The 23,335-nt window shown below is 38.7% G+C and overlaps 1 protein-coding gene across 1 annotated transcript; it reads right to left on the bottom strand.

Annotated features, from left to right (window-relative positions):
- Positions 1–18,605: 18,605 nt before the first annotated feature.
- Positions 18,606–22,900, bottom strand: LOC110661858 (asparagine synthetase [glutamine-hydrolyzing] 1). The gene is made up of 13 exons (XM_021820656.2): positions 22,579–22,900; positions 21,727–21,865; positions 21,532–21,627; positions 21,211–21,352; positions 20,922–21,112; positions 20,649–20,810; positions 20,425–20,505; positions 20,099–20,320; positions 19,865–19,999; positions 19,640–19,720; positions 19,472–19,558; positions 19,232–19,339; positions 18,606–19,123 (listed from the first exon to the last, which is right to left on the bottom strand). The coding sequence occupies exons 1-13, from the start codon at positions 22,656–22,658 to the stop codon at positions 18,878–18,880; spliced, it is 1,770 nt and encodes a 589-aa protein (XP_021676348.2). The 5' UTR covers positions 22,659–22,900; the 3' UTR covers positions 18,606–18,877.
- Positions 22,901–23,335: the final 435 nt, after the last annotated feature.

Raw genomic sequence — 23,335 nt, forward strand, 5'->3', positions numbered from 1 at the left:
TTTTCTTCTATTTTCTTTTCTTGTATTTCATTATTTTATGTCTCCTCACTCATAACGAAGTGTAGTTCTAGGCATCCTAGCTGTCCGGATAACACTGGTCACTAGAACAGTAGAACGCACTACCGAACATAGGGGTGTTACAGTTTCAGAAAGGCGTCGGCCAAATCTTTCTAGGAGCGCAGCTTGTTCTTGTCTAGCTGAATGCACCATCTCAGGGCTGCCCCAGACAGACTCTCGTGGAAGAAGTGGACCACGAGTCTATCATCTTCTGTCAGGGCAGACATCTTGGCAATGTAAGTAACTAGGTGAATGCGAGGGTCTGAGTTTTCGGTGTATTTGTCGAAGTCCAGGACTTTGAATTTGGGTGGTACTACCACATCTAGTACCAGTCTCAGCGACGATACATCTACTGAACCATACATATTCAATCCCTCTATTGCTCTTAATCTCTCTTCTAGTGCAGATAACTTCTCATTCTTTCTCATTTTACTTTCTCCTCTTTCTGCATGAGCTATTCCCCTAGTTGGGAAATGAGGGGCAGAATGAACCGGAGGGATCGGGATTGAAGGGTGTGGCTCGGTATTTGGGACAGCCGGGTAGTAGGGGAAGGGTAGGTCATTATTCAAGAGGATCGGATTGACAGTGATTGTCAGATCCGGAATAGGTGGTTGAAAAGTAAAAGAGGTTGAAGCTTAGTGAGAATCAACCGTAGTAGGAGGTGAGGGAGGTAGTGGCAAGTTTGGCTCTGATGCAGGTTTATTTTGGGACATCTCCCTCATCAGTTTCATGAGCTCTGAGACTTGGTCTCTTAATTCAGAAACTTGTCCTTGTAGGTTCTGGACTTGTTCCTGATCTTCCATTAGTTTCTTCGTTCGTAAACTTTTTAAGTACACTCGTCTTGGTCGAACTGCTTATTCGGTCAGGCTTGCTTTGCTTGAAGCAATGTTGATTTCCTGTGTGAGAAAAAAAGGTCTTTAAAAGAATTTCAAATTTCATTAAAATTTAAAGGTCCTAATTTGGACAAAGGATACGGTGGCATTTGAAAGCCAGGAATGAGATCTGTAGAAGGATAATTGCATCAACTTTGTCATGGCATCGCTCGATAGTCCGACGGTGAATGACTGGATGGGATGCGTTTCTATGATAATTGTCCATATGGCACATTCAACTTTTCACATAACCCTAGCGAGGATAGTTCCTACGAGAGTCATACTATTCATTCACAATTTCGCTAAACAATGGCCCAAAGCTATTTTATTAATTGAATAGTTCATACATAACATTCTTTACATTGGCCTAGGCTCAGGGAGACTCTTTATAATGTAATGACATCTTTTGAGATATTCATAAAGTCTTTTTTCTTGTCTGGCGGGGTTGAACATCTTCAGGGCATATTCGGATTTTGGCAAGAGCTCTTGTTTCCCTTGTGCTATCATTCTCTCCAGCTGGTCAACATTTTCTCTTAGCTCTTGATGGAGAGTAGCTTGTTTTTCTTTTTCCTTTCTTTCTTTAGCACACTCCTTCAGAATATCATTGATAAGCTGTGCTTGCTCTTTTAGTTCAAGCTTCTTCTTTTTTACCCTCTTGTTTATACTCTTCCACGAGTATCTCTTGGTACTTCATTTTCTCTTGCAATTCGTTATCCCGAACTCCTGCCTCCTTTATTGTGTCTTGGAAAAAGATCTTTTCCCTTTCCCATTGCATTTCTTGCTCCTCAAACCCTACTTTTTCAGTCCTGAGCCCTTTTACCTCTCTTTTGAGGACCTGCTATTGGTCCTCCAACTGCCTTATCTATTCTTGTAATTGCTGGTTCTCGGTATCCACTTTTTGTAGAGAGTCAACCAAGCGAGCATTAGCTTCTTCTGAAAGGATGTTCCGATGGGGGATGTTACCTTCGAGTTCTGTTAGCTCGGCAGTTGGGTGTCCTTGATCCCTACTGGCCCTCCATTTAAGATAATCTTCTGTGGCACCCGAACCTTTAGGCGATCTCTCCATCATAGTGATGCTTTCCCAGGATTTGCGGGCTACTTTCAATTCCTCCTCACTACCGCGCTCATGATAGAAGTGACCTTGATGGTATTCTTCAATATTGAGTGTGGACTGAGTTGAGCCGAACTGCCTTATTATCAATGCTGGGACATAACTCGTATATCCGGTTACTCTGATTAAAGATACTGAATAATTACTTCCCGTGCTGAACAAAATAGGTAGACCTAGTGCTCACAATTTCCTCCAGCAGTAGTTGTGACTGTTGAAGCTTAGAATCCACTCTTGCCACTGCAGCTCGTCCTTTGGGCTGATTACTAATCTGGTTATTTTCTTAATAAGAAGCTGGTTTGGGTACCAAGTTAACCCCTTTGTCTCTATAGGGCACATGTGACTGATGATCCAAAGGTGCAACAATTGAGAACAGCACTTAATGGATCCCCTGCCTTGTTGTCTACAGTAAGTAAGAGTCAATAGAGTCTCCGTAACGATTGCCGGTATTGGGTTGACCTTTTGCTTTTCTACTGCCCAGAACATCTCCGTGACACTGTAGGTTATAATTCCCAAAGGCCCAGGGAATAAGATCAGGCCATAGATCCCCAAAGCTAGTGCTAATGAAGCTTGCTCCCATTGTTCATCTCGGATGTACAGGTCCAACTGCTTCTTAAGGTAGGTCCAATACCACCCGTGTGTGTTCCCTTTGATAGTTTCTCTTGCCTTCGCTTCCTCTGGGGGAATTCTCAACATATGCGCGAACCATTTCCAAGTCTGCCTATGCTTGAGGTGTAGGTATATCCGATTCTGTGCCACATAAGGAATTTCTAGTAGCACCTCATATTTTTCCATAGTAGGGGTCGTATCGATGTCGTTGAAGGAGAGCACCCCGTACTTGGGGTTCCAAACTGACAGCATGGCCTTTAGCGCCGAAACTTGAACTTTGACCCGTATCGAAGTCGCAATCCTTTCGTATCTTTCCTCGAACTTTGCCTTGACGTGATAGGGAAGCGACCTCCAACTACTAGATATATCCTCGAGACCGGTCATTCTAACCTCGACTTTGTTTAGGTCTAATGGAGGTAACAGGCTAGTATCTGCCCTAGTGACATCACTTTGCTGGGGCACTGAACTATGAGGCGGTCCGGACCACGGTTTAGCATTCCGTTCTGGTCTAGGAACTTCTTCTGCCGACTGACTCGAGGATGCCATGTTAAAATTGATGTTTATTCTTTTGCAGACCCTAATTCTGTGATGCCTATGGAGAAAACTTGTCAGTAGGACAAATTCAGGTAATTTTGAATTATAGTGTTGGTAGGGTGACACCCACACATTTGTCAAAGTAGGAAAATGTGTAGATCCTCCTAACAGTATGATCCAAAATTACCCTCAAAAATAAAAACAAAACATAAGAAAACAAAAATAGAGTTGGGTGAGAGCAAGTATGTCCCTTTTGTCCTAAAATAGGGAAAATCCTAGTACCGGGTAAGTACTATCTAATCGAATAGTTCAATCTTATGAGGTAGCTTGCTACGGCTTCCAGCTACTGTGATAGTTTAGCTCAAGGTCTAATTTTCTAAAAGCCGCAGGTTCCCAAATTGCCCCTACTGTAAACAGTAGAGCCCCTTTCCATCACCATGATACTAACAGGAGAGTTCCACGAGTATCACGGTAAATGGAACAAGTTTCAATCTGAGTAGAAGCCTTCACGGATACTAACGGGGTAAAACCCACGGGTACCACCACATAACTCCCTCTTATTTTCCTAAAGGGTAAGAAAGCCTGGGTATAGGGTTGAAGGGTGTGAGAACATTGTGCAAGTACTTAGTGTGTGAAGGGACATATTTACCTCTTCCCTTCATGGGGAAATTTTTTTGCATTTTTTTTTTTGTTTTGATGAGAGTTGCTGTGGGGAATAAGATAAGCAAAAATGGTTAGAATAATAACAAATTGATATATCAAGACTTTCAAATTTTATGAATAAAAATCCCCCCCCCCCTAATTACGATTTCAATTTATACGAGCATAAAATTAAATCTATTCTTGGACCTCTAAACGATGAGTTAAACAATTCCCTAGTGGAGTCGCCAAGCTGTCGCAAGGTTTTTTGTGGTCGCCTGGACGAAAGCTCTTCACTGAAGTGGGAAAAGTGAGGAGTCACCACTTTAATTTTGAGGGAAATTAAAGAAAACCATTCGTGAAAATAAAATTAAAAGAAATCACTTCGAAAACAGAGATTCTAGGTTCAGGGTCCATATACGGGTGGGGAAAGTGTTAGGCACTCCGCCTTGTCCCTCAATGAGGGTAAACAGATTCAGTGTTATGCACTTTCGTAAATTAAAAGGGTAATTAGGGGATTGGGATAGTGATGATGTTAATCCTTGTGCAAAAATAAGGAATATTTGATTTCTCACTTATCATGGGTTGCCCAGGAACACAAGTTCGTGAGATGGCCCTTTAGTGAATAAGTGTTTGAGTGAAATTGTCTTGTGTATTGGGGTCATATCATTTAGTTTGAATTTTGTTAAGAGAGCTCAGGCAGGAAACTTCTCTCGATCTCTAGATATATTTTATTAAGAGTTTTGAGTGAGAGGTTTCGGATAAGAACTCTCCTCTAATCACCCTGTTTTAATTTAGGCGAGAATCAGGTAAGAATTCTCCCCCGATCTCTTAGGGTGTTTGGTTTAAAATTTGATGAAGGATCTCGGATAAGAACTCTCCTCCGATCTCCGTGTTTTGTTTGAATGAGGATCAGGTAAGAACTCTCCCCCGACCTCTTAAAGTATTCGGCTTAAAGTTTTAATGAAGGATCTCGGATGAGAACTCTCCTCCGATCTCCATGTTTTGTTTGAATGAGGATCAGGTAAGAACTCTCCCTCGACCTCTTAAAGTGTTCGGCTTAAAGTTTTAATGAAGGATCTCAGATAAGAACTCTCCTCCGATCTCCATGTTTTGTTTGAATGAGGATCAGGTAAGAACTCTCCCTTGACCTCTTAAAGTGTTCGGCTTAAAGTTTTAATGAAGGATCTCGGATAAGAACTCTCCTCCGATCTCTGTCTTTTGTTTGAATGAGGATCAGGTAAGAACTCTCCCCTGACCTTTTAAAGTGTTCGGCTAAAAGTTTTAATGAAGGATCTAGGATAAGAACTCTCCTCCAATCTCCATGTTTTGTTTGAATAAGGATCAGGTATGAACTCTCCCCCGACCTCTTAAAGTGTTCGTGACATAAGATCAAACTTTTCACCGATCTCGTATATGACTACCTTGTCTGAACTCTTTGGCTGGCTACATCCGATCTCTCTTGGTTACTAATCTGGGGCCCAACCTTATTTCGGTTGCCGCTCTATTATGCTATTTCCTAGATTTGTTTAGTAGCCCGACCTCATAACTTTTCCTCAGATTCCCTTTTCATTCTTTGGTTATTTTATTTATTCAAAGAGACTTTCACGTTAAGATACTGCTGCCAACATTTTACTAAATTGCCTACAAGTTACCCACAACCAGAACGCCTATTTTCGAAGGAAGTAAAAACTAAGAACAAATAAATAATGTGAACTAATGAATAAAAAAAGTAAACTCAAGAGAATAACTATTGGCCTGAAGGATCTACGTGGGGATTTTTAGTATAACTGAGCTTAATGAAAATTTTGAGAATAAAAACAAAGAGAGTAAAACGCGAGCGTTCGGCAAGGTGACAGTCTAGATACTTACTTGTGTGAGGTCGAGGCTATCAAACTGACTCTGAAGATCACAAATATTGTTTTGTTGAAAGCTGGTGATACAAGGATCAATGCTTACTTCGAGCTTGCAAAAACTAGGTTAAAATGCAGTTGAACCGAAGTGATGAAAACCAGGTCAGAATGAGATCAAGCTAAAAGAATAATGTGCTGACGTTGGGGTGATAAAGACATGACTGAACGGAAATGGTGTAGTAGAGTGATGAACAAACTGAAAATGAAGGATTTCAGGGTTCGAAAACTCTCTATCAATGGAGATACTCGAGAAAACTAGTTTCTAAAGTTTCTCAATTTTCATGCAAGCTTAGAATGGCAAAGCAGCAAGACTGAATTAAATTTCAGAGCCTTTCCGATATAATCACCACAACCCTTTTTTTGTCTGTGCTTTCTACAGTATTGCATGCAGGTATTTATAAGGAACGGGGGCTCCTAATGAAAGTTCAGGATCTCTCTTATGGAGATGGAAGGTCTGGATTTCAAAGGACATGATCTGATGTCTGAGAATTAAAGAGAATCAAAATGGATGGCTGGGATCCTATCCAGAATATCAGTCTTTTCTCTTCCTAATCCAACGGCTCAGGATCTTGCCTTACAAGATGGATCTGAGGGCTGGGAATAAAAGGCGCCGGACCTATCATCTGTTTTTTATCCAAGGGCTCCAAGTTCATCCTTGCAAGTATAATCAATGGTGGGGATTGTGATGTACAGAACTGTCATAACTGTTTTTGGCGTCTGTCAGCAGTGTGGGCGATTCTGCAAATGAGGCGTGCGGTGAAGATTTGATAATGCCTGCCACACTTTAACTACCTCGACTCTAATTATGTTGAGAATTATTGGAAGTCCTTTCATCCTCTTCGTGCTTTCCAATCTCTTATTCCTTCCGATCTCTCTATTATGACCCTTTTTTGATCTCTCATATCGAGCCCCTCTCCCCGAACTCTCCCCTTCTAGAACTTTCTTCTTTACCCTACCTGCCTTAGTTAAAGCATTTAATTCTTCGGTTATCGATGCATTCGCTTCGGTTTTCGTATGCAATAAATGCTCAGGCCCTATATATATATATGCCTCAGCGGGAAAACTCTTCCACATTTCATTTCTCCTCCTTCCATTTTCCATTTCTCCTGTTCTAGTTTCTCATTAACAATTAGGCTATGGTGTGACTTTTGATCTTTTCATTTGTTCTCTTTGCTCCTCGACTGAAATTTTTTGATCCCGGTGATCGGAGAATCATGAGAACCACATCTGATGACAATGAGAGAACTGGACTAATTTACCGATCAAGATTGAAAATGTCGATCGTGTTGATCTCGAATTGGTCTACTGATATAACCGATTTCAGGTGAAAGGACTGCTAATTTCCATCTTAATATTGGTGATCGCTTCTTGAAGTTCATTTAGCTCCTCACGACATCAGGCGTCCCGACTGCAGCTCGGCTCTAGTCGATGACATCGATGATGACTCCACTCACCATCATGAGAGTCATAGTCACTCCATCTGAGCTGCACATCTATCCAATGCCTATGGCTGGCTTTCTGATCAAACACATCTTTTGATTTAGCCACAAGACTAGGCTTTGACATAGGTCCTTACTAGATAAGATGTAGTGCCGATCTTTAGAGATCGCCCAAATGATGTAATCTGACCTTTAAAGGTTTTCTTAATGATATAATCCGATCTCTTGAGATCGTCCAAATGATGTAATCTGACCTTTTGGAAATGAAATAAAATTTTATTTGAAGGTCTTTATTTAATTATTGCATTGGTTAATTTTTCGATCTCTAATGTGCCTACATGATCTGGTTCCTAACTAAATCATCTTTAGTCGATCTATGACTCTGAACATTCGCCCTAATCCGACGACCTTAGCTAGCCGACCTCCTTTTATTTTATTTATGGTGTTTCTGGAACCTTCCCGCGATGTGTCAGGAAAGCGAGCAGATTCCGCTAACCGATGCGTCGCTTGGGACACTGTGAGCATTGAATGCTCAAATGGGTATAAATAGTGGGAGGGTCCATCAGTTGCTCCTCTATGTCATTTTCAGTACTCTGCTAGCAACTTCAACCTTCTCTCATTTCTTCAAGTTTTTCTGGCATCAATCACACTCCGGTAAGGGCTTTAATCTTTCTCTTAGTTAAACTTCTTTTATTTCTTTGAAAATGAGCGGCACTGAGGGTCAGAGAGCGACGAGCCCCCCTTCCGTCCATATCTTATGAACGTCGGACGTTCTGAAGTTTCACCACGTATGTGTAGCCCAAGTGCATCCGAACTCGTGGCGAATTCTGGTGGCTTTTAGGGGCTTATACCGGGCAAAGAAGCTCGAGCCTACAGCAAAGGTTTTTGCCGAGCTGCATAGGCTTACTCGTCGAAAGGACGACGAGTATTGGTTCTTCCAAGCCAAACCGCACTGCGGGCTTTTTACCGATCTCCCCTCTTCACTGAAAAATTGGAAGAATCACTTCTTTATGCTGCAAAGCAAGAATCTGAACAGTTTTGAAGGTTTCCCACGTAGCTGGCAACATCTGGGCCCATCAATTCCAAAAAAGATCACCTTGAGTAGGGATGAGGATGCCATGGTAATGGAATTGAAGGAACAGGCGGCCACTCACAAGTATTCATGCTTATACGCGATGATGGTCGAGCTGAAGTATTGGATGATGTGGCTGATCACCGATGAAGAATACAAGCTTCAGCTCTCTGATCTCGGCCATGGTACCTTCTATATCTCTGATCTCTGAACCTTAGCGAACTCACTGACTTTTTTTGGTGTAGGTATGGCGGGCGGCGATGCTCCAAAGGAGAGCCGTAAGCGAAAGAGGGAGGTCTCGAGGAAGGTATGAGAAATGAAGATCGCAGCAGCGTCACAGACGCCAAGGTGAGATTTAGGAGAAGCGCTAAGAGACTCGTTCAAACCTTCGGGACAACCGGTCCCAGAAGTAGAAGTAGCTCCTTCTCCCCCGCAACAAGAAGAGCCACCACCTCCACCTGTTCCTTCTAGTGTGGAAAGTGGGCCTTCCCAACCTACGGTGAGGACCCTGTCTCGAGGTGCCCGGGTTCTTATTCATTCCTTAGAGAAGAACTTATCAGTTCGGGAGAATCCAAACTTGGCCAAGGTTCTGGGAGCTTCCATCTGCCTCCAGGAGGATCAGAACAGGCTGACCCCGAGTAGCATTGATGATCTCCTAGCCTAGACGATGAGTTTGAGCATAGAGAGCCTGGTGAACCAGCATATAATCAGGGAAAAGGCTCGTCTTCTGAGGCAAGAAATTCTAAAAGCGGTCCAGGACACAGCTTCTGCCCAAGCCCAACTTTCATCCGCCCATGACTACATTGTTGAAATCGAAGGTCAGATGAAATCCTATGAGGATAAGTTGGCCGATCAGGCTCGTGAACTTGGGGAAGCTCGGGCGCTCCGAACTGCTGACGTTGCTCGCCTTACCGAAGAGATCAGAGTGAAAGAAGAAGAGGCTGTGACGAGGGAAGCTGGTGCCTATGTGAATGCCCACAGTGATCTTCTGGCTGAGCTTAAGAGGCGTTACCCCGAGGAAGACTTCTCATAGATGGTGGATCTGGCTCCTCAAGACAACGAGGAGAGTGAGGAGGAAACCGAGAGAGAGAGAGAGACTGAGCGAAATGTCAATGTACCTGGAGAACAGGCTGGGGGTGACCCTCCAACCGAATGACTTGTAACCTTTATTTTGATATGAAATGAAATCCCTTTCATTCAATTTCTTGATGAGATCGAAAAGTATCCAAATTGTATGAGTGCTTGATTGTTTGAACGTATTAGGACATCAAACTTAAAAGCGATTATTAATCTAAGTATAAGAGGTCGGAAGAACATTGTAACCATGAGATCAGCCTAAGCCGAGACCAAACACTAGATAGAACTTTAGATCATTAAAATTGGAAACTTGATTTGAACACTTAAGATTGGAAACACCATTAAGTCAGACTGAAACCTTAACTTTATTAATTGATTTTCCATAATATTTATAAAGGAGAGATCGGAAATAAGACTGGATGGCACGGAGACCTGATATTGGTTTGATCTCCTTTGACGAGAGAACGGAAATGAGATTGGATGACATGGAGACCTGATATTAGTGTGATCTCCTTTGTTAAGAGATCGGAAATGAGATTGGATGGCATGGGGACCTGATATTGGTGTGATCTCCTTTGTTGAGAGATCGAAAAGCATTCGATTAGATGCAGGATCAGTTTATTTCCTAATCAAGTTACTTGTAACTGAAGAATGTCAGTTAGAGGTCAATTTTCAAAGTTCATTGACTTCGGTGATCGGCCAAAATATGGTGTCGATAGAGGATTTAGCAGATGAGTAATGGGGTGGGATTTGGACATCGTGGAATTGTGTGGTGGATAAAAGGCCTGGTAAGCTGAGAATGGGTGCAGAGGAAAAAGTGGTCATTAGAGAGATAAAAACTGTTGTCTAAGATAAAATTTTAATAAAAGTGCTTTTCGAGGGAGAGGCCCGATGGTGGGAGTCGATCTATGTGACTGAGGATCCTGTGGCAACCGAGCATTATAATAACCTACCTCTTGAGGGTAAAAACCTTAAACTAATTCTTCTCAGTTTATTTTACTTATTAAAATTCTTTTCTTTTTACAGATATGGTGAGCCAAGTGAAGAATATCGAACAGCTAATTCAAAAGAAAAAGAAGGCTGCTCATTCGGTGGAGGATGCGTTCCAGGCAGGTCTCAAGAGAGCCAGGGTTGATCCTCCCTCCCCTCCCCAAAATGTTCCACCCTTAGACATTCAGGCTTCTCAATTGGAAACATAGAGGGTTGAAGTTTCTCCTCCTCCTCCTCTGTAAAGGCAATCAGTTGAGCAGGCATGGCGAGTGAATCAATTGTGGATAATTTTAAGCTTTCCAATTGTTTTGCCAAGAAATATATGTTGCTGATGGATCCTGCTCAGCTGGAAGGGGAGCATGATGATGACCTAGCCCTTCATTTAGCCTCTTTGCTAATGGAGTAGCTGGCATATGTGTAGGTCCTTAAGGAAAAGAACAAGGCACTACGAGGTCAGGTCGTCTCTAAAGAAACCGAAATGAATTCGTTGGTTGATGCAAAGCTACTTCCAAAAATCAAGCCAAGTAGTTAGAGGCTGAGCTTTAACAGCTAAAATGAGAATTCGCTGCTCTTCAGGAGGAGTTGGCTACTGCTTGGAAAGTCACTCGTCTATTCAAGAGAGTTTAAACATGAAAATTAAAGTTCTAAAGGGAGAGCTTGCCATGATCGATGATCAGATTGCTGAGATTTATGTAAAGTCTCAGAATGATATGGTCATCGAGTTGCAGAAATGCTACCCAAGAGATGATTTCTCTTGGGTAGAGGAACTTGGAGGAGGGGGAGGGGAGGAAAAAGATAATGAGACCGAGTAAGGGGGCGGGGGTGATGATGTAAGCTCCTCTGCCTGGAAGAGTTGTAAGGAATTTTAAGGTTTTTGTAAATGAAGTTGTTTTTATTCATTCTTTTCTATGTTTGAATTCCTGTCGCTCAGATCCACAGCCGAGCTCATTTTATAAGCACAAAATTATTATTATTATTATTATTATTATTATTATTATTATTATTATTATTATTATTATTATTATTATTATATAGTCAACTCTAATTGTGCAGATAAAAATGGAACTTAAATAATTGCGTTTTACCTCCATTAGAGTTACTACCACCCCGTTATCCTAGACACATCATTCTGAGCAAAATATACTTCAGGATTTGTAGGTAAATTGTTTAATCATGGTGGGCTTTCTCCAAGGATGGTCTATTTATCCTCACAGATTGTCATAGCCTGGTAGACTATCGTCGTGAATGAGTTAAGTACCTTATTTTAGCCTAGCTGACTATCACTATGGGTGGGCTAAACACCCTATTTTAGCCTGAAGGACTATAGTTGTGGATGGGCTGAGCACCCTATTTTAGCCTAGTGGACTATTGCCATGGATGAGTTAAGCATCCTTTAAATTTTTTTAGCCTAGCGGACTATCATCGTGGATGGGCTAAACCCCTTCCAGATATATTGAAAAATAAATATTACTTTTTATTGATAATATTTCTGAGGGTTAAATATATTCCACATTCAGGGGAGTATTCTTCCACTGGTTTCTACTAGCTTGCGGGTTCCTAGGCATATAACTTTTGAAATTACATAAGGTCTAATCCACTTGCATCCTAGTTTTCCAGCTTTTTCTAGTCCTCCTGTGACATCACCTCATCTAAGCACTAGGTCTCCCACCATGAATGCTCGGTTTTTAACTTTCTTGTTATACATGTTCATCATTTTCTGTCTATACTGTGCCATCCGAATTAAAGTTGTCTCTCTAAGCTCCTCTGTTGCATGAAGGTTTAACCGTAGTTCATCTTCTTATAAAGTCTCTTCGGGGTGTTCTATTCAAGTTGATGGAATGTTGATCTTTATTGGTATTACTACTTCCAATCCATATGCGAGTGAGAATGGTGTTTTACCTGTTGCTGTCCTTGGTGTGGTTCAGTAGGCCCATAGGACATTTGGCAAATGGTTCGGCTATGCTCCTTTAGCTTCTCCTAAATGCTTCTTAAGTTCATGAAGAATTGTTCAATTTGTGACTTCGGTCATGCCATTGGTTTGAGAGTGGTAAGTGGAAGTGAATCGAAGGTCTATCCCCCACTCAATGCACATACTCTTAAATTTTTCGCTGGCGAACTGTGTACCATTGTCTGTTATGATGACTTTAGGAACTCCAAATCTGCAAAAGATATTTTCTCTAACGAAGGTAATAACTTGGTCAGTTGTTACATGCTGCGATGATTCTACTCTAACCATTTGGTGAAGTGATCGATAGCGATGATGATGAATGATCCTGATGTTTGGGAAATGGGCCGAGTATGTAATGCCCCATTGATAGAAGGGCCAAAGGCTACCAATGGCTGAAAGTAACTTTGTCGATTGTTGAGGGATGTTGTTATGTGCTTAGCATTTCTAACATTTTTAGACTAACTCCTTGGCATCTTATATTACTATGGGCTAGAAATATCCCTACTTGAACGCTTTCTTGGCAATCATTCTTGCTCTTTCATGGGCTCCACATAATCCTTCATGAATTTTAAGTAGCACTAATAGTCTATCTTCTCTGCTGATGCATTTTAATCGTGGTTAGAGGTAGAATAATCTGTATAAACATCCATCAAGAGTGTTGTGTCTTATCGATCTATGTACAATTTTCTTTGCTTCAAGTTGATCCTTTGAGAGCATGCCTTGATCAAGGTAATAGAAGATTAGTGTCATCCATGTTTCCTTAATTTCAATGGGAAGAACTTTTTCTTCTCTGTCAATGGTTAAAAAGGTAATCTCTTCTAATGGGATAGGTTGTAAGAAATGTTGTTTGCCCGCTGTTGTTGCTTTGGCCAGACTACCAGCTTCTTGATTTTCTTCCCTCAGTATTTGGAGGAGTTTGACATCTCCCCCTTTGACCCTGATTTGTGTCAACATTTCTTGAATACGGAGTTTGTATCTCCCCAAGTTTAGATCTCATACTTAAAAAGTTCCTTGCACTTGATTGACAACTAATTGTGAATCGCAATAAAGATTAATGTTATGGGCTTTTACCTCTCTGATGATTCGGAGGGCCATGAGGATGGCTTTGTATTTTGCTGCATTGTTTGTTGCTTAGAAAGTTAGTTTTGCTGCATATTTCATCTTCGCTTTGTATGATCCTTCCATTATTATTCCAATTCCTACACTAGAAGAGCTTGATGCTCCATCTGTCTATATGTTCCAGTGTTCTCTGATACTATCCTCCCTTTCGGGTACTGGGGTTAGTTTGGCCATAAAGTTGGTAAGTACCTGTGCCTTCAATGTTGTTCTTGGCACGTACCTGATGTCGTACACTCCCATGCTGACTGACCAAGTCACCAATCGATCTGATGTCTTTGGTCTATGCAAGATCTTGCTTAGTGGATAATTCATTCGAACCTCTATGGTGTGTGCTTCAAAGTATAGCTTCAATTTTGTCACTACTGATAAGATGATGTAGGCAAGCTTCTCCAAGATTGGGTAATTGAGTTTTGATCCCTTCAGCACTTGACTAGTGTAATATATAGGTTGTTGCTCACCTCCTTTTTCTCTTATGAGGACTAAACTAATTGTTTCCTTTGTAACTTCAAGATAAAGATAAAGAACCTTGCCCCACTTTGGTAACTCAAGTAATAGGGGTGAAGATAAGAGTTGTTTAATTTGTTCGAAAGCTACCTGGTATTCGTCGACCCATTTGAAGTTTCTTCTTACTCTTAATGCTCAGAAGAAGGGTAGGCATCTATTGGCAGAGCAGCTTATGAACCTCCTTAGTGCAGTGATTCATCCATTTAGTCATTGTACTTCCTTGATGTTACATGGAGGTTGCATAATGAGGATTGCTCGGATCTTCTCCAGATTTGCCTCGATTCCTCACTCAGAAATCATATAACCGAGGAACTTCCCCACTTCACTTCGAACGAGCATTTGTCCGGATCCAGCTTTATCCCGATTTTTTCCAATACATCAAATGCTTCAACTATGTCGTTGGCATGCTCTTCTACTTTTTTAGATTTGATGATCATATCGTTTATGTGGACCTCTACTGTTCTTCCTTTTTGTTCCTTGAACATCTGATTTACAAGCCTCTGATATGTTGCTCTAGCATTCTTTAATCCAAAAGGCATTGCTTTGTAGCAATACACCACTAAGTCTGTTAAGAAAGTAGTTTTCTCTTCGTCTTTTGGGTCCATTTGTATTTGGTGATATCCTAATATTGCATTGACCAATGAGACTATCGCATGTCCTACTATTGTGTCTACAAGTTTGTCGATGCTCGGTAACGAGTAATGGTCCTTGGGACATGCTTTATTGAGGTCTGTGTGCTCAGTGCACATTTGCCATTTGCCATTTGCCTTTTTTACCAGGATGACATTTGCTATCCAGGTTAGGTATTTGACTTCATGAATTAAACCTGTATCTAATAATTTCTTAATTTCTGTTTCAATTACCTACTGTCGTTTTGGTCCAAAGTGCCTATTCTTTTGTTAGACTGGTTTGGCTTCTGGATTGTTGTTCAACCTGTAAGTCATTATTGCTGGATCCACTCCTTTGATGTCCTCCACCTTCCATGTGAAAGTTGCTATTCTATTTTTCAACGTTTGGATGACTACTTCCCAATTTGCTCTACTGAGTGTTGTTCCAAAGCGCACCTTCTTTCCTTCCTCTGACTCTTCTTTTGTTATTGAATCAACTGATTTAGGAAAGATTTGACCTTTTGGCTTTTTGAGTAATTCAATCAGCAGGGTCACTTCTGTTACTACCTCTGTTAATTTTTGGCAACATTCCCATGCTGATTGTTGGCTTCCTCGTACCAATACTATACCTCATCTTTGAGTTGCTTGCATTCATCAATTGTGTGGCCATGATCTTCATGAAACCTGTAAAATTTTCCCTTGTCTCTTCTATTGGCAGTATCTGGGTTTAATTTCCTCAGCCATTTGACCTGTTCTCCATTTTTCTGGATCCGTATAAGTACTCGAGATTTGGTCTCGTTCAAAGGAGTATAATTGTGGTATCTTATTCTGTTATGCTCTTCACTTCTATTTGAACGGTAAGACTGACCTAAACTATAGTTCCTTCTATTTTGATATTTATCATTGTTCTGCCTCAACCTTCTTTCTTCTGTGAGAGCTTGTCACTTGTCATTCAGCCTGATGTACTTCTGGGCTCTCTATATTAGTTGGTAATAATCTGTTACAGTGTTTTTAATGAGCAAGTCTAAAAATTTTATATTTCTTATTCCTTTTTTTAAAGCTTCACATACTGTCTCATGGTTCAAGTTCTCTACTTGTATCACTTCGGTGTTGAAACGAGCAATATAGTCTCTCAATAATTCTCCCTCGTATTATTTTATTTTTTGACGATCAGAAGAAATCTTTTTAGGAGGTATGGAAGAGATAAACTTATTCTTAAATTCAATGGTGAGCTAATAAAAATTCTGGATCAATCCGGGCTTGAGGTGCTGGTACCATTTTTATGCTAAGCCGGTTAGTGTTATTGGGAAAACTCTACACAGGTGATAATCATTAACATTTTAAAGCATTATGGTTGTTTGAAAGTTTGCTATGTGGCTCCTTAGATCTGTTGTCCCATCATATTTATTGAGGATGAGTAACTTGAATTTGATTGGGAACTGTTCAGCTAGGATTGGTCCAGACAGCGGAGATTCATCTCCCAAGCCGATTTCTTCTTCCTCGGTTTGTTTTTGGTATTTCTGTACTGCTTTTACCAATCTCAGTTAATCGGTGGGCATTGCAATTCGTCTGATTGTTCCTCTAGTTCTCCCGCTAAGTCTCGACCATTCTTTTTTCCTGATTTGTTGTTCATTGACCTAGTGGCTTTTGTGTTTTTCCTTCTATTCTAGATTGGTATGGTTCTATGATTCTTCTTGTTTCTAGGGTGAATGTTCTTGGTGGGACATTGGTCCCTAGGATTAGAATTTTGAGGAATGAAATATGGGACTCCATCTTCTTCTTGTTTCTGGGGTGAATGTTCTTGGTGGGACATTGGTCCCTAGGATCAGAATTTTGAGGAATGAAATATGGGACTCCATCTCCCAGATGCTTTGGAAAATATGATCTGGTGCCATTCCCTAAAAGGGGTTTTGATGATCTATGGCCATGTTTTGCGGTGGATTCACATCGGATGAGATGTTGAGTGTGGCCATATTTCGGACCAAGGATGATGCTGGGAGGTCTCCTCTCAATGTGGGGGTGGCAAAAATGATGCCTTTGTTTGGGGTTCTTGAATCTGTAGCCATCAAAGAGAAAAAACAAAAAATTACCAGAATGATTAGGTCTAAGAACTTTTAAAGACTACTGAAAGCAAAAAGGAGAGAATGTTGTAAAAAAGAGGTGTTCTCAAATGCAAATGTTTCACCGAGTGATTTGGGATTATCCGCAAACAATGCCACTGATGCTGCCAGTAGTTTTTTTGATCTGACCCAGACGACAACATGGCCCTGTAATGAGAAAAAGTGATGAGGTCGATGGCCTTCTGGTGGGCCACTCCGACACTCAAGTCAGTGTTCTAGATCCTTTCAGAGAGAGATTAAAGTATTATTTTGTAACAGAGAGTAATAGAGATAGTAAGCGTACCTGACTCTCCTTTTTTGCTGGTATTTATAGGCTTTTAAAGAAAATAGTCGTTACTCTGTTTAAGACGGTGATTGTGGTTGGATATTTATGGATTTCCGTGATATTTGCTTTTACTGGATTATATGAAAGATTATCGCTTGGTCTAAGGAATCTGTGTTGTGTCCATTACTAGGTGTTTGCTTGGTAAGGGTTTTGTTCGCTGTTTTAGGCAAACAAAGCTATTGTTCGGGCGAACAAAACTATTGTTCAATCCTTTTCTTCTTGTTCAGCTTATTGAGTCCCTATTAGGTTTGCCAGATTTGAAAATACTTCTTTCTTTGACTATTGACATTGGAAATATCTTTGACTTCTGGCTTTATTTTGGGAGAGTGATATCGTCTGGTTTCATCATTTTATTCCTTTTTATTATATAAATTAAATTATTATAAGAATTTTTAGTTAAATTATATAAAATAACTATTTAACATATTTTTTATTAATCAAATTTTTAGCTATCTAGTAATTATCTTTCGATTGACTTTTTTAGCCACTTGATTCAATGATAAAATATTAATATAATAATTTTTTTATAAAATAAATATTTTTAAAATTAAATACATTTTATTATTTAAATTGAATATAATTATAAAAAAATAAATGATTAATAAAATTACAAAGATATATTTATATTTATTATTTTTTTAGTCATTTTGCCTCTAACAATATTTTACATAGAAATTTTAACTAAACACAAAACAAACTATTTTTTTTATTAACAACAGCTTTATATTTTATTATCAAAAAGGTAAACTGTTTTTTTTTTAAACAACAGTTTTGTAATCAGCAATTTAAAAACAGAAACAGCAAAATGGAATAGCAATACCAAATAGGCATTAAGTTTCCTTTGTATTCTCAAAAGCAGACACGTATCACCCAACTAACACTAAATAGAGTTAAATCTTACCATAATCTTACCCAATTGAAAAATTAATGGATAGGGTTAGGTCGAGTTGAGTTAAAACCAAGTGCTAAACAGGCTACAACTTGCTTTTTCTAACACCACAAAAAAAATTTTTTTGTTTCCTGGAAAACAATCTCGGTTGCTAACACCTTAAGAATTGTGGCATTGTCCGGTCATGCATGAAACGTGGTTTGTGAAACGCTGACTCTCCGCTACACAAAACTCAGGTTTGCAATTTTAACTAAACAGGTTTGGCATTTACTTTTTCGACGAAATCAGCTTTTTCACTCCCATACTACAGCGCCAAATAGGTCATTAATAGTTGCTATTAGTTGTTTCTGTTAGACACAAAGATTGAAGAAGAGATGTTTATGGGCCTACAAATTGTTGCTTTCTCTTGTAAAGAATATTATTTTGATTATGTGATTCTGTTAGTGAGAAAGTTTTTTCCTCTCAGCTTTATTTGTTCATTATTTCCCTTATTTTGTGTACGTTTCCTGCTTCTTCTCTCCCTCTATAATTCAGTTATTATCATCGGATTGGGTTGGCAGTGAACCTGACCCGTCTCTCTCCCTTTTTTTTTTTTTTTTCAAAAAAATGGTTTGAGATCAACTTCATTTTCACATTACTCGCATTCATTCTCCATCTGGACATCTGTTTTTGTAATGAATATATTGCAAGTTTTTCTAACATATATATATATATATATATATATATATATATATATATATATATATATATATATATATATATTAAAAAAAGCGTGCCACAAATTGGGAAAAAATATAGCTAGTCTTCATTATAGAAAGAAAAGGAAAGTTTACATTATGAATCCAGATTACCACAGGATTTAGAAAACACACTTCAATACCATGCATCAAAACAACAAGGTAATCAAAAGACAAAGGATATCAAGCAATACATGGACACTATTTTGCAATTTCTACACAACTACACCATATTTATACATCAAGGGCACTAAAGTTTAAATAACACAATCACTTTCAACCTCGAATTCACCAATACTTGAGGCCTTCACCAGCTACTAGCTTAAGATTGTAAGCCCTGGAGCACTAACCTCCATCATCCTTGGTATGCTATCAATAATCTTTGGTGGAACTATTTCGGCACTGACAGTAGCTGACTTTGGGTCATAAGCTGAAAGATGGACACCTAATGCAGCCCTGCCAGAAGGATCAAGATTATTCGACCACGCAGCATCCCATTCAACAGCTTTCGCAGTGCTGCAGGCTATGCTTGCTCCTCCAGGAACAGTCAGCCTGGCTGAGTTCTAAGAAGTGGTAACAAGGATGAAAATTAAATTAGTATCAAATATCATCAGCATACTAGACTTATAATCAATCTGCAGAATGGACTATGACGAATTCAGTTGGATCACCTGTGGAAAGAACCTCTCAAAAATCATTCTGTAGTAGTAGGCTTCCTTGGTAATTGGGGTATTATGAGGGAAGATGTGCCCAGCATTCTGCATCATCTTATCTGTCACCTGAAATTATTAAATTAAGCAGAGTCATAGGCGTGCCTACTAGTTACCCCCTTACATCCCAAGTGGAAACCTCACACCTAGGATCCTTATACCATCAAACTATAGAACATAAGAAAGTTTATATATCTATACATGTTGTGCAGCATGAGCTTTGAGTCCATCGATCCAGCTATAGCCAACACCATCACTGAATTGCTCTTTCTGCCTGTACAGGATATGCTGCAGGAAATCAAACAAGGCAAATTAATTGAAGCAATTAATTTGATCTGTGGGTATAAAGGGGCAATAAAGTATGTCCACCTTTGGCAGATAAGGACGCTCCTCATCATCAAAAGCTCTCCTAAGAACCCATTTTTCAATGTGTCCTTGTTCTGGTTTTATCTGAAATTGATCAAAAAATATATGATAAAAAATAATTAATAATCATTAAAATCTTATTCCCTAATATTAATATATAAAAAGAATCATCCCAACAAAAATTAAAAAAGAAAAAAAAACTTGTATGAAATGAAATAATGAATTTACCATTTTCCACTCAGGATCAATAGCCATAGCAACATTAATAAATTCCTTATCTAAAAAGGGCACTCGAGCTTCCAGACCCCATGCAGATGTTGCTTTGTTAGCTCTCAAGCAGTCATACAGATGAAGGGCCTTTATCTGTATGCATAGAACACAATAGAACCATATCTCTTGTTACGTCTCCTATAAGGTATAACAAAATCACAAAAGATATCTTGCTAGGCCTGATACAGTTACCTTGCGACATGTTTCTCGGTGAAACTCTTCCTTATTAGGTGCCTTGTGGAAGTACAAATACCCACCAAAAACCTCATCAGAACCTTCACCAGAAATGACCATCTTCACTCCAAGCGCCTTAATCTTACGTGCCATAAGGAACATAGGGGTGCTTGCTCTGATTGTTGTGACATCATATGTTTCAATATGGTATATCACATCTTCGATTGCATCAATACCATCCTGTCACACCCCAAAGAAATTTTCTTTAGCCTTCACATCTTGGGGAAAAAATCACAAATGATGAAAACAAAGTTTTAAATAAACGATGTTTCTACTTTTCAGACCTGAACAGTGAAATGAAATTCATGGTGAACAGTACCCAAATAATCTGCAACTTCTTTTGCAGCCTTCAAATCTGGTGAACCCTGCTTTGCAGATGACAGATAGAAATATGAGTAAAAAATTTGTTAAACCCGCTAATCATAAAAAAAATTTGTTAACCCCGCTAATCATAAAATAAAATTGTTAAAACCGCTAATCACACTTAGAAAAAGATTATTCCACTAACCTCTAGACCAACACAGAAGGAATGCAGCTGAGCTCCCCATTGCTTAGCTGCCTTTGTACCAGCCAAGTGGCGAGCTGTGATTGAGGCCACCAGTGATGAATCCAGGCCCCCAGAAAGCAGAACTCCAAAAGGCACATCAGTCATTAGCCTTTTAATTACAGCCTGCGCATATTACACACACATAATAAACAAACCCTGAACTATAAACCACAAAAGTTTCTGAGCTATAAACCACAGAAGTTTTAACGGTATTTTGCTATTTGATTTTCTTACATTTTCAAATGCACGTCTTAGAGCAAGCGGATCATATGGAGTTGAGGGAATAGTCTCAGAAAACCAAGGTGGATTATACCATTGCCTTAATCCACCTGACTTGCTGGAGTACAAATGCCCAGGTGGAAAGCACTCAAAATGTTCACAGTCATCGTTCAAACCTTTCAGTTCAGATGAGATCCAAATGGAGCCTGAATATGACAATCAATGAATAAGGGATATAACCAAATCAAATTCAAAATCAAATCCAAAAAAAAAAAAAAAAAGTTGTTCTAGGGAGAAATCTTACCATCAAGCCCCCAACCAATATAGAGGGAGGTGATCCCAATAGCATCACGAGCAACAATGAAACTATTGTCACGAGTATCCAGAAGAACAAAAGAAAACATTCCATCCAACATGTCCACGAAATTTTCCCCATATTCCTCATACTGAAATATGAAAACAGAACACAGATCAACTAATCATATTTATGCAAATTCTGCTTTTAGATTCAAACCCCCACAAAAAAAAAAATAAATAAATAAATAAATAAATATATATATATATATATATATATATATATATATATATATATATATATATATTAAAAAAAATCACTTTTACCCACCAGATGGGCAATTACATCACAGTCACTTCCCGTTCGGAAGTTGTGATTAGGCAAAAGCTGCCTCAGCTCTTCATGGTTGTAAATCTCTCCATTCACCTATCAAAATTAATTCATGATAAAAAAAATTTTGTTATAATTAAGAAAATTCACTCTATCAAATTTACAACCCAGAATTTATTTTTTTTTTTAAATTACCGTTACAACGATGGCTTTGTCTTCATTAAAGAGGGGTTGATCCCCAGAAGCAGGATCAATAATTGCTAAGCGTTGATGAGTCAAATAGCAGTCCTCATGCTGATAGAGCCCACTCCAGTCTGGGCCACGGTGCTTCAATCTGTTATCATTCCAATTGATAATCTAAGTTCCTTGAACAATCTGCATATTCTCTCAGTATTCCAAGTTAACCTTTTAACTCTCAGTTGTAAATAATAATAATAATAATAATAATAATAATAATAATAATAATAATTTGACCTTTATTATTAAATATCATTCTTTGATTTAGCGATTTATGATATTTAAATCATCACCCACTTTTAAAATATTATACTTTTATCATATTATACATCAGTTTACATCATTAAACTCCATTTTTAGGTGAATCTAATCCAACATATATTTTATGAAAAATAGATATGAAGTTAATTATCATAATATGCATCATCATAATTAGAAGATTATAAAATACTCTAACATATATAAAAATAGTAATTTTTTTTTATAGAAAAATAAATTTTTTTTATAATATAGAGAATGATGTATCCGTACACCTAATAATCTCCCCATAATCATATGTTAAAATAATTAATAGAGAAATATCTGTATATTTATATATTATATGTATTAATATGTAACGAATCCGCAGATGAACTGTATGAATGTAGCTCAGAATTTCTCCAAATAATGTCATTAAAACAGGACTTTTCTTTATGTTTTTAGCTTAGTAAAGCAATATCGCCATTGAAAAAGTTGAAAACGAAGCTTGAAAACAAAAATAATGAGTTATAGAGAGTGGAAATGATAGAAATTAAAATTATTGAAAATTGCCTGCGAGAGAGCTCAAGCACGCGAACCCTTTTGGCTTGAGAATCATCAGAGCAACCAAGAACAGCAAGGATCCCACACATAGTTAAGCTTTTTTCAGTAACAAAATCACACTCAAAACACCCACAAAGATTAGATATTAACCAAAGAAGATAAAAATAAAACAAAGATTAGATATTAACCAAAGAAGATAAAAATAATGGCAATTTTTTGGTTTTCAAAGAGAAGAAAAACAGAAATAATTAAAGGAGAAGAGGAAGTGACGGAGTGTTGATAGTATTAAACAACACGTATAGAAAGGTTGGATGGTTGAATGCGCAAGTCTCTTATCAGAAGCCACGTATTTATAGACCTCAAAACACGACCTTTACTACATCGAGATTTATGGAACCGCCTATAAGCGGCGACGATTTTTCGTTATCTTTTCCATTGCTTTTGGGTTTACCGGCTCATCCCGAATATTCGGGGGCCCCACAACGATGTCTCCCGGGCATGGTACACGTGGTACGCTCCAATTTTATCCCCTAGGCTTATCCGTTTCAATGAAATTCTACGGCTGACTCATCAATTTATTAGTCTTTAGGATAATTTAAAAAAGAATAAATTACCCCTAAGGATCTGTTTATTTTAAAAAAATAAAAACTGTTTTTAAATAAATAAATATTTTTTTTCGTTTACTGTGCCAGTCAGAAAATAATTAAATTTACTATTAAAAACTAAGTAAAAAAATTAAAAAATATATTATATTAAGAAAAATTAT

The sequence above is a fragment of the Hevea brasiliensis genome, chromosome 16 (genome assembly GCF_030052815.1).
Source record: "Hevea brasiliensis isolate MT/VB/25A 57/8 chromosome 16, ASM3005281v1, whole genome shotgun sequence".
NCBI lineage: Eukaryota > Viridiplantae > Streptophyta > Magnoliopsida > Malpighiales > Euphorbiaceae > Hevea > Hevea brasiliensis.